The sequence below is a fragment of the Hevea brasiliensis genome, chromosome 15 (assembly GCF_030052815.1).
Source record: "Hevea brasiliensis isolate MT/VB/25A 57/8 chromosome 15, ASM3005281v1, whole genome shotgun sequence".
Taxonomy (NCBI): domain Eukaryota; kingdom Viridiplantae; phylum Streptophyta; class Magnoliopsida; order Malpighiales; family Euphorbiaceae; genus Hevea; species Hevea brasiliensis.
In genome coordinates, this window is record NC_079507.1 from 62,992,082 (window position 1) to 63,006,694 (window position 14,613).

A 14,613-nucleotide genomic window follows, 5' to 3' on the forward strand; every position below is an offset into this window, starting at 1 on the left:
AAATAAAAATCTGAATATTAACGAGTGAAGATTCTCTTATCATAAATTTTGAAGAGCAAGCGATATGCCCTTTGGTCACACGCATCTGTCAGGCTGCAAAGGATGGTGATGTAATGATTTATGGACAAAGCGGGGAGAGGTATAAATGGAGTCCGCTCCATGACAGGACGGAGGGAGAAGGGTTAACAAAATTCAAATTTGAAAACGGTTGGCTCAGCTTTCTCAATTACACAACGCAGATTGAATGTTTTCCTTTCCTTTTTCTCCGTTAACCAAATCATAAGCTTTCCTTTTCTCTTTATTTTCTTCTTCTTCTTCAATACCTTTCTTCTTTTTTTTTTTTTTTTAATTTATTTTTTTATAAGATTATTACACAGTCTTCTCTTTTTATGTGATTCAAGCCATTTCAATGGAAGATCACCGTCATCAATGGCATACCCCACTTCTCCACACTGCTGTTCGATGCCGCTGTGAATTCCTTGTCCTTCTCTAATTTTTTCTTCACTTTGCTGTTCTTAGACTTCCAATACTCACTCTTCTCCAAGGTCTTCAACTCTGAAAATGGCGGATCCTGATTCTTCAGCATACCCAGATAGCGGTATACACGTCACTCTTCATTTTTGCTGAATTTTTCCATTCCGGTAGTGTTTCTGGCTGCAATTCAGTTGATTGTTTTCTTCTTGTAGACGATTCTTGGCAAGCCATTCAAAGCTTGGAAAAAATTGATACTCAAAAGATTATTGACCCTGTTTCCAATGATGCCATTGACGGTATATTGTCTTCAATTCCCATTGACTGTATATTGTCTTCAATTCCCACTTGTTTGCACTTGTGGCCTTCAATTAGCATATATTTAATGGGTTTTCCAAGAATTTGATTCAACTCTACGCTCTATCTCCCCAGATCGCTCCATGCTCGGTTTTTCTTTAACGTCTCCTGATCTGGTTATTTGCTCTGGTTCGCCTGAGATACCGACGACTACCTATGGAGATTCCCCTGAATTCGCGGATAGGAACAAGTACAAGTGTTCTTTTGAGCTCTCTTTAGAGAATGGTTTTAAGGTTACTGATACCAAAGATACCCATAAATCCACATCTGTAAAGTTTTCTTCAATATGCCAAACATTTGACAAGGAATTGTCTCCTGAATCTTCCCCGAAGTTCCTTATAAAGCCAGAAAAGAAAGAGAAATTCCTAGAAAATCCCCTATCTGTTTTGAGCATCAATGCAGGATCCACTGATGAGGCTGTGGTTTTGGATTGTGCGGAGTTTTTGGAGGACAATTGTTTCGCAGGTGGTGATACTGTAAGGACAAATGCTACAATTGGAGATGGACAGGAAGATGGTCCTTCTCTGTACCAAACGGCTCGTTTTGGCAACTTCTTGTACTGTTTTCCTGCACTGGAACCAGGGAATTATGCTGTGAGTCTGCATCTTGCAGAAATTGTATACACAGATGGCCCTCCCGGGATGAGAATATTTGATGTTTTTATACAAGAGAAAAAGGTGAAAATTCATGAAATTGAGACAAACTGGAATTCCTAGAATCAAGATAATAGCTTAATCTTGTTCTGTTGATTGATCACTCTTGTAGGTTGTTTCATGCCTAGACATATATGCTCAAGTTGGTGCAAATAAGCCTCTGGTTATATCTGACCTTAAAACTTGTGTTTATGGTGAGGAAGGCGTATCCATTAAGTTTGAAGGAGTAAAGGGAAGCCCAATCGTTTGTGGAATTTCGATAACCAAAGATTCTTCCGCTTGTAAGTTCAAAGTTTCTAGTTTCTTTTGGTTTCTGCTCCGATTTCTTGGTTCATATGATCAGTTAGAAGTTACTCAAGCTTTTCCAAATCCGAATGTCAGATGCTGGGGAAGCTCAATTTTTGAAACCAATGGGAATATCTAATGTGCGAGAATGCAACTCACCCAAGGTAAACTTCTAATCCTATTTTCAACATCACCTTATGATCCAAAAGAAGAAAAAGGTTTGACTGACTAATTCTTTTCTTTTTCTCAAAATAATAATATAAAAAAATTGGTTAGCAAGACAATGGGGAGCAAGAAGTGGAAGGAGATTATCAGGAGCTACTTAGACATATTGAGTTTCAGAAAAGGGAACTAACAGAGATGAGGAGGGCATTGGAGGAGCTTAAAAGGGAAAACCAACTTAAGAATAGGGAATGCCAAGATGCTTGGAAGTCCTTACAGGAGCTACAGAATGAGCTTATGCGCAAGTCTATGCATGTTGGGTCCTTGGGTAAGGGAATTCATTATTTTTTGTGGTAATCAGTTATTTTTTTTTTTTTTAAATAAAATTAGAATGATTATTGTTTTTGTAGCATTTGCCATTGAAGGACAAGTGAAAGAGAAGACCAGTTGGTTTTCATCATTGAGGGACATGACTAGGAAATTGAAGGTACTAAAATATTTATGACTGGAGATGTCCCTATGTTCAAATTGATATGCAAATTTTTGAAGTTTCATTTTACAGCTTATGAAAATGGAGCACCTAAAGCTATCAGAGGAGGCAATGGCCTATAAGAAGTATCTTGTGGATATGAATGAAATGAGGTCGACCATTCAGTCCACAAGTAGGTTAACATAACATTACCCATTTATTTTAATATTTGAGGATAAATTTTAAGGATTCATTTCTTTGTCTTCTTAATGAATTTTTCATGTTCTGATAGTGAAGGAGCAAATAGATTTGCATGAAGATCTCAAGATTAAATTTACTCAAGGGGCCAAGGAACGAAAGGAACTCTACAACAAGGTTTTAGAGTTGAAAGGTAGCTGTATGTTTGCTTTGGAATCTAGGATTTGAAAGCTTATGAAATTTCACTGAAAACTGATGCTTACTTGCAGGAAACATAAAGGTCTTTTGCCGATGTAGGCCTTTAAATGCTGAAGAACTTGCATTGGGTGCTTCAATGGCTATTGATTTCGAATCTGCTAAAGATGGTGAGCTCACTGTAACTTCAAATGGGCTTTCCAGGAAAACCTTCAAGTTTGATGCTGTTTTTAGCCCTCAATCAGACCAAGGTAATAACAACTCAATCTGAAGCTGCATGTTAAATTTTTTCATTAATGCAATCTATTCTAGCAATACATGCTGTTCTTTTTAATATTGTTTAATAACCTGTTGGTTTTTGCTTGTTTATTTAGCTGAAGTTTTTGAAGTCATTGCTCCATTTGCATCCTCAGTTTTGGATGGTTACAATGTATGCATATTTGCGTGTGGACAAACTGGAACTGGGAAAACCTTTACAATGGAGGGTGTAGAAGAAGCTCGTGGAGTAAACTTTAGGATTCTTGAGGAGATATTTCACATAATTAAGAAGCAACATAAGCTATTTCGTTATGATGTATCTGTGAGTGTTCTAGAAGTATATAATGAGCAAATACGAGATTTGCTGGGTTCATGCTCTCTGCCAGGAGTGGCTGCAAAGAGGTACGATTGAAATTCTTGGTCATTTTTCTTTCTTATGGTTCCAGTAACATTTTCCTTAATCAAGGATTCCTTTTTTCAGACAGTTATTTACATATTCCATTATGATGTTAAATGCATAGATGATGTCGATCAAGAAGAGGATAAATTACATGAGCAAACGTCTCTATGCTTTGCTGTTGTCTTGAAGTCTGTTGATTCAGTGCTTTTGTAAATGGATATCTCTAGGAGCATTCCATCACTTTAATTATTATAAATATAATACTTGCAGAGAGGAACCAGCGGAATACCAATAATTAGTCTAATATGAAATTTCAGTTCTATGTTTTCACTTGCTGTTCGCTAAAGATAGAATTGTTTGGGTTTTTCAAATTAATTGCTGAGGATGGATTTATTTTGAGAAAAATAGATACCACTTTTCTTCTCCAATTTTCATCTCTATTTTATTTACTTTCCTTGTAAAATGCAGAAAATATATTTGCCTATTGAAAATATAAAAATTTTCCCCAGAGTTAAAAGGTAGAGTTGGCTAACAAGTTTCTAGTTTTTAATTCAATTTTAGAAAACCCTAGTTGACTGCTTTCTATATTAAAAAGAAAAAACAAGGTTTGAATAGATGGAAAACTAAGTTTTCTAAGAAAGCAATTCTCTTTTGCTTGTGTAAATTTTCTAACTGTTATTTTGTGTAGTGTTTTTTTTTTTTTTTAAAACAAGGTTTGAATAGATGGAAAACTAAGTTTTCTAAGAAAGCAATTCTCTTTTGCTTGTGAAAATTTTCTAACTGTTATTTTGTGTAGTGTTTTTTTTTTTTTTTAAAAAAAAAAAAAAAAAAAAAAAAAAAACTGGACAATTCTCCAACAGTCTTTTCAATGTACCGTAGGCTGGAAATAAGGCAAGTGGGTGAAGGACAGCATCATGTCCCAGGGTTGGTCGAAGCACAGGTAAACAGCATAAGTGAAGCCTGGGAAGTTCTAAAAACTGGAAGCAATGCAAGGGCAGTTGGCTCAACTAATGCCAATGAGCAAAGCAGCCGATCCCATTGGTATGTGAATCCCATATTTCCATTTGAATTCCAAGTTGTTAGAATCTGCTTGTATAAAATACGATCAGAAGTTGTGTTAAAGGCTAGTATATGGTTCTCTCTTGATACAGCATTCACTGTGTGATGGTGAAAGGTGAGAATGTATTGAATGGGGAATGTACAAGGAGCAAGTTATGGTTGGTTGATCTAGCGGGAAGTGAGCGAGTAGCAAAGACAGAAGTCCAGGGAGAGCGGCTTAAGGAAACCCAGAATATCAACAGATCCCTATCTGCACTTGGTGATGTCATATCTGCTCTAGCAACTAAAAGCCCTCACATCCCATTCAGGTTGTAATTTGCTAGCTAGTCTTTTATTTTGAATGTGCAAATCAACAACCCAATACATGCATCTTCAGTTTGAAATTTTCTTGATGTGTCCTTGGTGTGTAGGAATTCCAAGCTCACCCGCCTGCTTCAAGACTCCTTAGGTACATTTATTTCTACATTTCCCAGAGGAAAAAGAAAAGGATACGGACAAGTGCAGTGACTGTTATAGTCCATAATGGCTGTGAAATTTCAATTTTCTTTGTTCTTTTTTCTTTTGTTCTATTCTATTTCTATCTGTGCAGAATGAAAATGAGACGCTTGACGAATTGATTTATATTGATCAGGAGGAGATTCAAAAAAGCTCATGTTTGTACAGATAAGTCCCAATGAGAATGACCTGGGTGAGACCCTATGCTCACTGAACTTTGCAAGCAGAGTTAGAGGGATAGAGTTGGGTCCTGCAAAAAGGCAATTGGACACTACTGAACTTCTGAGATATAAACAGATGGTAAAATTGATTAAAGTATTAGAATTTCCCTATTTCTCAAGAAATATTTATATATTGTTGTCATTTCTATGAAGTATGCTTATGAAAAATCTTGACTCTCCTACTTCCAAGGCTGAAAAAACAAAACAAGACTTGAAGAGCAAAGATTTACAGCTCAAGAAGATGGAGGAAACAATCCATGGATTGGAGTTGAAGATAAAAGAAAAAGACTTGAGAAATAAGAACCTTCAAGAGAAGGTAGCATATAGGAAACTAGTTGCCAATTTGGCTTAAATTATTTGATAATTTTGTAATCATGCCTATGACTTTCTTTTTTTCATTTTTTGAGCGAAAATCATGCCAGATGTATGACTGTCTTCTCGTGTTGTTTTTGCAGGTGAAGGAGCTGGAGTCGCAACTGCTAATTGAAAGGAAGCTAGCACGTCAGCATGTGGACTCAAGGATAGCTGAGCAACAGCAACAACAAATGAAACTGCAGCAAGATGAGCAAAATAGTGCACCACTGAGGCCGCCACTTGCAAATCGACTACTAGGAACTAACAAGAATTTCTGTGAACCTAACAGTACTGAAGTGGGCGAAGATCAAGTAAATTCCAGTCAACCACTAGTGGAGAACAATGGCTACAAACCTACATTTCCCATTCTTCTAACAGATGGCATTGCCAAGTACATCGATCCTACAGAAAAAGAAAACAACCCAGAGATGACTGAACAACTAGGATTGCCCAAGAGAACTGGCAGAGCCTCAATTTGCACAACATCACATCGGATCCCAGTAGTTCCAGCGCCAAGGCGCAACTCACTTATTCCCCTCCCAAACAAGCCAGGTCTAGCACGGCTACCACCTCCATTACCACCATCGTCATTATGCAATGATATGAAAGAAGATACAGGAGAGTCAGAAGCTAACTGCTTGCCAGAGCAAACACGTTGCAACAGTCCTAAAGGAATAAAACATGGGACCAGAAAGCTAAGCGGCATATTGGGTAGAAGCCTTCAAAAGAAAATTCAGATGAAATCTCCAGCACAGCAACATCTGAGAAAAGGAGGTATAAATGTTGGGATGGAGAAGGTTAGGGTCTCTATTGGAAGCAGAGGGAGAACGGCACATAGGGTATTGCTAGGAAATGGTAGAAGAGCAGGAATGAAGGACACTCAGCAGAACAGGAGTCAAATGGAAAAGGAGAGAGGGTGGAATTGTTGAAGATGGCTTTACTGTGACTTACATTTCCTTCTTGTATGATACAAGGAAAAAAGAACTTTAATTGATTGTTTATAGAGCTAATCATCTGTTTGAATATAGAGCTAATCATCTGTTTGAATCCCTTCAATGGATTGGTTGTTGTACAGTATGTGCTTCTTGCAACAACTGAATATTGTTTATGTGGAAACACTTATATATTTATTATTATTTTATTTTAATTAGTTAATAATATTTTAATATATTTATAAAAAGAATATTTAATTGGATGGCCTGCTTATTTATTTTTAGATATATATATTATTTTTAAAATTAAATATATGTCTGCAATCTGAACAACCCAGTTCAATAATAATTTTTATCCCATTCTATACCTAATAGAATTTTTATCCCATTTTATACCTAATAAAACTTTTATCTCATTCTAAACTTTGCTCACAAAACCTATTTGTCACATCTTTTTATACTAAATACTCTCAATAAGTATTTTCATCATCTTTTATATATATATATATATATATAATTTGATGTGCGCAGAGAATTCTTAAATTTTTATTTCTCAATTTATTACCTTCGATTCTATTTTCAAGGTAAAAATTCTTGTTCTTTGTTCAATAATGGGTGAATCTGATTTTATTTTCTTTCCTTGACCTGTTACACCTACTCTAGAAATTTATTTATTTCTTTAATTATTGGTATTGAATTGGGTTGATCATAATTAATGTGAGATAATAAATTGAAATTTATATGTATATATATTTGTAAAGTAGAGGGAATTTTCATATGGGTTGTCAGATGTTCTTATATATATATTAAAGTTATTTTATTTTATTATTATTTAATATTTTTCTTTTATATTTTAGGTGTGTAGGAGATTTGAATATTCAATCTATCAGTTAAAATTGTCTCTCTTTCATTGAGATAACTATTATTTTGAAGGTTCCAGGTGAATGATAGTTATAGTACATAGTATCATTTTAGTTCCTTTTAAAATTATTAAATGAAATTTTAACTCAGTATTTTAACAATTATTTTACATGTGATTTTTTAGAGTTTTATTTTATTATTGAATTTTATTTCGATTTTGATTAAATAATTGATTTTGTCAATTATTTCTACATTAGAGCCGTTAGGATTCTGGAAATAGGCATTTAATGTCTTTATATTGATTGATATCTGAATACAAAATTTACTAATATGTTACACTGAATTTATTTAAAATTAATTTGATTTTATTGACTCTCTGAAATTATTGAAATAAACTATTGAAATTGCACTATCAGTTATTATTTGCTATCTGAAATTTTTTGTTGATTTTGATTGATTTGTACAAATTGATTTTCTATTTTGAATTGGTACCTGTGCCCAGTATCTATTTCTGTTATTTGGCTCCAACGTGTGGACTATCACGGTATTAGGTTGCATTGTCAAGTCATACATCATTGCAGTTTATGGTTTGCATTAGTATCATATGCATCTGTGAATGAGGAGGAAGGTATCTAATATCTGGTTGCGCGCTTACCATCTGGCCTTTGGTGATGTGGGGTATCAATATCCTGGTGCACCGTACGATAAAATTTTTATTGAATGAATTTCTTTTATTTATATGTTTTATGAAATTATTTTATTAATGATTTTGATAACATGGGCATAATTTTATTGGATAGAAAATTTTTTATGAAATTAATCAAGCGTCTGCTTGTTCCTATTCTATTGTGTGCTATAATTATCATTTAGTGAGCATTAGCTCAAACCACGTTTTCTCTGTTTGTTATCTGAAAGTTATCTATTTCAGATCAGTAGAATTTTGTAACTGATCCAAATATTCAATCTATTTTTTGGAGATGAACAATCTTTGATTTGTTCTCATAGTATGCCCGAATTTATGTTTCCTCGGGCTAATAATTAGTTTAGTTAATTGGACAGTCTAAGTTTTTATTTGAAATATGTAGAGACTTCGCAGTTTACTTATGGGATATTTATGATGTTTATTCAGTATTTTATTTATTTGGATTTTATTTATTTTTTTTTATTAGTAAGTGACAATATATTTATTCAAGATACTCTGATAAGGCTTATATGATTTAAGAATACTTAAATTATGCACTGGTTACAATTCAGAATTTTGGGTCGTGATAGTTTCAGCACGTGGTTGTTGAAAGAATTTAAGTATTCTTGAATCTCTAGTATTCAGTGGGCTACTAACTATCATAACGATTGAAATATTGGTGACCAGCCATTTCATTTGTTCACATCTTTAATTTCTTGATGTTGTTTTGAAAAGAGATGATGCAGTATGGCACACATTTGATGAGCATATCTTCCTACACTAGTTAATAGAGATTGATTATATTTTTTAAAATTAACACAAATTATTGATAGTAATTATTACTATCACTATTATGTAGCAGATTGATACATTAAATTACACATAATAATTTCAATTAATATATTCATAACAGGATGGATTAAGGACTTAAAATTGAAAAATGAAATATATATTTTTAATATTTAATTAGTTATAATTACTTTATGTAATAATATATATATATATATATATATATATATATATATATATATATATATATATATATAATCATGATATAATTATTTTACAAACAAAATAAATAATTAAATCATTTTTAATTTATTCTATTCTAAAAATTAAACAAATTACATTACTTGTATATTGAATGTGGTTGAAGGGCGTTTGACAAAAATGGTTAGGCCTATTATTATTGAATGCTTATTATTTTTTTGAGTGGAGAAGGGAATCCCAAGTGGGGCAATGGGCAGCACATCTTTGGATCCAATGATATATCAATGTCTCAATCTGTATCTTTCCATTCAATCATTGATATCATTGAGTCCTCACTTGAAGATTGTATTGTAGCCATACCCTATTATTAGCTTCAACCCAACTTAAATAGAATTTGCCTTTTGGTCCAAATAAATCATCAAATTTAAAACATATTATAATTTTTATAGATAAATATGAAAATTTTAATTTCAAATTAGATCAAAGTAATATACATGTGTGTTTTATTTTTATTAGATAAAAATATTTTTAATGAATAAATATTCAGTGAATATTTTTCATAAAATTTTATTGATATGAGTTAATGTTTTAAAATTCTATACATAATATTATTTTTTATGTAACTTATTATTTAATTTTTTATATTTTATACATACATGTACTCACAACTAATTTTAATTAATCTTTTTAATAGAGTTAAATGGTGAAAACAAAATCATATAATCAACTTTAATTAATGTAAAATTAAGGCAAAGAAATAGTAGAAGTAGGGGTGGCTACGGTTCAGGAACCACCGGTTTATATTTAATGAAATCATGAATACGAACTAAACCATCGTGGGACGGTTTGGAAGACGGTTCTTGAACTGCCGATTCCAGTTCGAACTCTAATTTAAAACGGTTTGAGGGGCGGTTCAAAAAAGGACGGTTCAATGATGATTTGGTAATAGTTTAAGGGTGGTTTAAGGGTGATTTAGATGGAAAAAATTAAAGAAAATTTTTATTAATTTAGAATTTAAATTATATTTATAAAAATATTTTAATTTTTCTTAGAAATTTTTCAATCAAAATAAATAAGAAAAAAAAGAATTAAAATAATTTATCTTTAAGAAAAATTTAATAAGCAAAGACTTGAATTTGATTAAAAAATTAAAGATGAAATTAATTTTTTTTTTAAAAAAATTAGAAATATGTGTATGAATTTAATTTTGCCTAAATATCTTATTAAGATTTAAAAGAATCAAAATTTTTAATTCTATTGCTTACTTTTTTTTTAGAAAAAAAATTATATGATAATTGATAAATAACAAAGTATAAAAAGAGAAACAAAAATTAAAACAGAGGGTATTGAAAATTTTATTGAGGATATAAAATAATAATAAAATAATTGAGATAATATTAAAAATTTTAACGAGCATATAAAATAATAAAGTTAGAAAATTGAGAGAGTATAAGAAATTAAAAAGAGTGTAAAAAATATTTGTTTAAAAAATTTGAGAGAAATCGAAAGAATATTAATAATAAAAAAAAGTGTAAAAAATAATTATATAAAGAATTAATGATATATATAAATAAATTAAGAATAAAATAAAATATTTATTAATTTTTTTTATATTTAAATTACTGATTTAATCAGTTTAAAATTATCAATTTAATTCAATTTAAAATTAACGATTCGAACTTGATTCCAATTTTGATTAATTGTAATCTGATTTTAATCAAACTGATTTCAATTCGATTAACGCTGTGGCTACCCCTAAGTGGAAGGGATGAAACCATGCATAGTTTAGAGCTGAGAAGATTGACGGCATCCCACAGCTGTTGGAGTGGAGGCGCGTCCATTTAACACGTTTTTTAATTTATAAAAGGAAAATCCAAATCTATCCTTTGTTCCAAAGTTGGAATCCAAAAAGCTAAAGATGAAGTGACATCTTTTCTATCTTCTTACTATAAATTTTCTGCCTCCTCATCACTGCCAGAATCAAATCCATCTCATTCCCATTATCAAATCGTATATATATATATATATATATAAAAAAATCAATATTTACATTATTCGTATTTTTAATAATTTAATTAATTACAACTTTAAAACTATCTACTCATCATCTTAATGATATCTAAGAGATTCTTTATTACAATATGCTCATCAATGAAAAAAAAAAATAAATTTTCTTATAATATCAGTGTAAACTCCTCAATTCTAATTAAAAATAAAAATTTTATTTAATTTAAAAATAATATATGAGTTTGACTCTGTATAAAAAAAAATAATATTCTATTAATTAACAAATATTTTTTATTTAAATTAAAAATTAGTCTCTTTTAAATCTTACTAGAATTATGAGCGAATAAATCTAGCCATTTTAACTTTTAATTTTTCATAATAATATTTATATATTCTTTTTCCTGTATGTGTACGTGAATTAAAATTCATTCATTTCATTTTATAGGTATTTAAATTTAATTTTATAATTTTAAAATAAATTTATTATTATTAAATTAATATATATATATATATATATATATATATATATATATTCATAAAATTTTTTTAAAAAAAGCAGAGAGGTCTTAGAGATTTACCTTCCTTACTTGAAAGTAGTAAATTTTAATTTTTTTTTTAAATTATATGTTAGTATAATTATAATTTTTAATCTAAAAAATTAAAAATATATAATTAGTTTGAAAGAGTTAGAAAAAGAGGGTATATAAGATAAATTTCAAGGAAATTCTATAGATTTACTCCAAATATTTTAGAGTGTAGAAATGTATATGATTATAAAGAATACCAATTTTGGGGGAGTTTGTACCGTAGTTAATTTGAATTTATAAGTATAAAAAATTTTAAAGAATTATGTGTTTAGTTAAAATATTTATAAATTATTAATAAATAATTAATTTATTTGATAAAAAATAGTTTATAAGTATATTTATTATTAAAATAATTAAAATCTGTGATAAAATTTTAAAAATTAAATAAAAATAATATGATAAAATATTTGATTAAATTAATTTATAAATATTTAATCTCCTTAATTTATTTTAAGCTTATAAGTAAAAAAAAAATAATAATAAATAAATAAATAGGTAAACTTGTTTTTAAGACAAAGATAAATACTGTCTTTTTAAGTCTTTTGATTTTATGTCTTTTTTTTTTACTGGAATTTTTTTTATGTCTTTTAAAGTTATATTATCTTCCTTTCTCGTAGATATGGTAATAATAATATTAAAAAATTTAATTAAAATAAATCAAATATATAAAAATAAAGTAATAAGGCATCAATTAAACAAGAATTGCAAATCATAATTGTATGATCAGAAAAGAAATAAAAAATTTATAGCCACAAATAAAAAAAAAAATAAATGTGTAAATGAAAACCAAAGAAAGGATAAGTATCCAAAATTGAAAGAGTGGGTTTGGATGTTAGGATTTCCTTTTCAATGCGATAGGCTTGGGGTGTCAATTCCGAGGAATAAAATCTCCCTTCTTAATCTTCAGTCCTAAAGCTTAAAGTTCATTAGGCTGCTTATTTAATTTACACATCTCAGGAATAAGAATATTTATATTTTAAAATTATTAATATTCATATGCATAAAGAAACGTGGTCTTTCTTGCAAATTCAACACAGTTCACACGCACAAATGGCTGCTAGCTACAGCTCCAGCTCCAGCCTACTCTTATAAATACCCTCAAATTCAATACTAAGTTATCTCAAAAAGAGCCTTCCCCTGCTCTTCAATATTTGCTCAAATCCATTACTTGAAAAGCAACAATAATGGTGGTCCTGTCCAATCCAGGAATTGAACAGTTGTCATGTGTAGGAAACTGCAAACCCACCACATTATTTTCTGGAATCCCCATTATAGACCTTTCCAAACCTGATTCTAAACACCTCCTTGTTAAGGCCTGTGAGGAATTTGGATTCTTCAAGGTTGTCAACCATGAAGTCCCCATGAAATTCATTTCCAGGCTTGAATCTCAAGCCCTCAACTTCTTCTCATTACCTCTTTCGGAGAAGGAAAAGGCAGGCCCTCCTAACCCCTTTGGCTATGGTAATAAAAGCATTGGACCAAACGGCGATGTGGGTTGGGTCGAATACCTTCTCTTCACCATCAATCAAGAATCCATTTCCCAGAGGTTGCTTCCAGTTTTTGGGCACAACCCAAATGAGTTTAGGTACACAACTTATAATAAAAATCAATCAGATTTTGAATTCTTTATTTTTTTTTTCTTCTCAGAAAATTTTAGTTCTCCTCTTTCAGGTCTGCTTTGAATGATTACATATCAGCTGTGAAAAAGATGGCATGTGAGATTCTTGAAATGATGGCTGATGGTTTAATAATCCAACCAAGAAATGTGTTCAGTAAACTTTTAATGGACGAACAGAGTGACTCTGTTTTCAGGCTAAACCACTACCCTCCATGCACAGGGCCTGGGATTCAAACTCTGAATTCTAACAATATGATTGGATTTGGAGAGCATACAGACCCGCAAATCATTTCTGTGCTAAGATCCAACAACACATCTGGCCTGCAAATCTCTCTAGGGGATGGCAACTGGATTTCAGTCCCACCTGACCAGAACTCCTTTTTCATCAATGTTGGTGACTCTTTGCAGGTAAGCATGCCCACCATAGCTCCATGGTGATTCCTTCCACATCTACCCAAGTTCATTATTTTTTCTCATTGGGTTCCCATGAGTTGAAGCTTGTAATCTCATAATCCCTCAGAATTCATTTTACCAATGGTTGTTTGTGTTGGTACAGGTGATGACAAATGGGAGGTTTAAAAGTGTGAGGCATAGGGTTTTGGCTAACAGCATGAAATCAAGAGTTTCCATGATATATTTTGGTGGACCACCTTTGAGTGAGAAAATAGCTCCATTACCCCCACTGATGAAGGGAGAGGAGGAAAGCTTGTACAAAGAATTTACCTGGTTTGAGTACAAAAGATCTGCATATAACTCAAGATTGGCTGATAATAGGCTTGTTCTCTTTCAGAAAATAGCAGCCTCATGATTTGCACAAAATCAAGAACTTACTTTTACTCTTTGGTAAATGGTGTTTACAAATACTTTTGAATTGGTCTATTTCTCTTCTTTTAATATTCATGACATGTTATTATTTATACTTTCTTATTAATAATATAATCAATTTATTCTAGCTTCAAATACTAATGTCCATGATCTTACTTTCTGGCATTATAATTATTATTGTATTTTTTGAATTATTAATAATATTTTAGATCAATGGTGAGAAGGGCTAAAAAAAATTAAACTAATGACTATTAGTTACAGCAATAAAATTTATTATATTTTTAATAGGAGGATTCAAATTTAATTATTGAAGAAAAAATTATTAGAAGGATAACCATCAAACTTTTGAAGAAATTAATATTTTGTAAATCATAAAATATATATAAATGGGAAGGATTAAAGGCAACTAGAAGGAGTAAGACTAAAAAGGCTGGTGTCCATATCCCAGAGATTCTTGGATATTTACACGTGATGAAAATAAAAATTAAAAAAATAAAAAGTAAAAATGATTGGAAGCAAAGCACCTATCTCCTC

General features: G+C 30.9%; 2 protein-coding genes across 3 annotated transcripts; both read left to right on the forward strand.

Moving 5' to 3' along the window:
• The first annotated feature begins 27 nt into the window (after window positions 1-27).
• On the forward strand, window positions 28-6,727 carry LOC110656669 (kinesin-like protein KIN-14Q). 2 transcript variants are annotated; one of them, XM_058136632.1, is made up of 18 exons: window positions 28-207; window positions 520-598; window positions 687-770; window positions 904-1,505; window positions 1,594-1,762; window positions 1,863-1,930; window positions 2,043-2,256; window positions 2,339-2,415; window positions 2,491-2,590; window positions 2,690-2,788; window positions 2,865-3,041; window positions 3,165-3,450; window positions 4,328-4,489; window positions 4,600-4,815; window positions 4,918-4,955; window positions 5,139-5,302; window positions 5,414-5,539; window positions 5,679-6,727. In XM_058136632.1, the coding sequence occupies exons 2-18, from the start codon at window positions 562-564 to the stop codon at window positions 6,504-6,506; spliced, it is 3,447 nt and encodes a 1,148-aa protein (XP_057992615.1). In that variant the 5' UTR covers window positions 28-207; window positions 520-561; the 3' UTR covers window positions 6,507-6,727. The 2 variants fall into 2 exon arrangements, with proteins under 2 accessions (XP_057992615.1, XP_057992614.1); XM_058136631.1 differs by having other exon boundaries at window positions 28-598.
• Window positions 6,728-12,738: 6,011 nt separating this feature from the next.
• Window positions 12,739-14,214, forward strand: LOC110656696 (gibberellin 2-beta-dioxygenase 1). The gene is made up of 3 exons (XM_021813605.2): window positions 12,739-13,221; window positions 13,308-13,662; window positions 13,811-14,214. Exons 1-3 carry the CDS (start codon window positions 12,821-12,823, stop codon window positions 14,060-14,062), a joined length of 1,008 nt encoding a protein of 335 aa, XP_021669297.2. The 5' UTR covers window positions 12,739-12,820; the 3' UTR covers window positions 14,063-14,214.
• Window positions 14,215-14,613: the final 399 nt, after the last annotated feature.

Coding starts and splice junctions, on each gene's coding strand:
- LOC110656669 (XM_058136631.1), top strand. CDS start 562: ATGGCGGATCCTGATTCTTCAGCATACCCAGATAGCG. Junction 2,257..2,338: donor TATGCATGTTGGGTCCTTGG/GTAAGGGAATTC, acceptor TTGTTTTTGTAG/CATTTGCCATTGAAGGACAA. Junction 3,451..4,327: donor CCAGGAGTGGCTGCAAAGAG/GTACGATTGAAA, acceptor AATGTACCGTAG/GCTGGAAATAAGGCAAGTGG.
- LOC110656696 (XM_021813605.2), top strand. CDS start 12,821: ATGGTGGTCCTGTCCAATCCAGGAATTGAACAGTTGTCATGTGTAGGA. Junction 13,222..13,307: donor CACAACCCAAATGAGTTTAG/GTACACAACTTA, acceptor CTCCTCTTTCAG/GTCTGCTTTGAATGATTACA. Junction 13,663..13,810: donor ATGTTGGTGACTCTTTGCAG/GTAAGCATGCCC, acceptor GTGTTGGTACAG/GTGATGACAAATGGGAGGTT.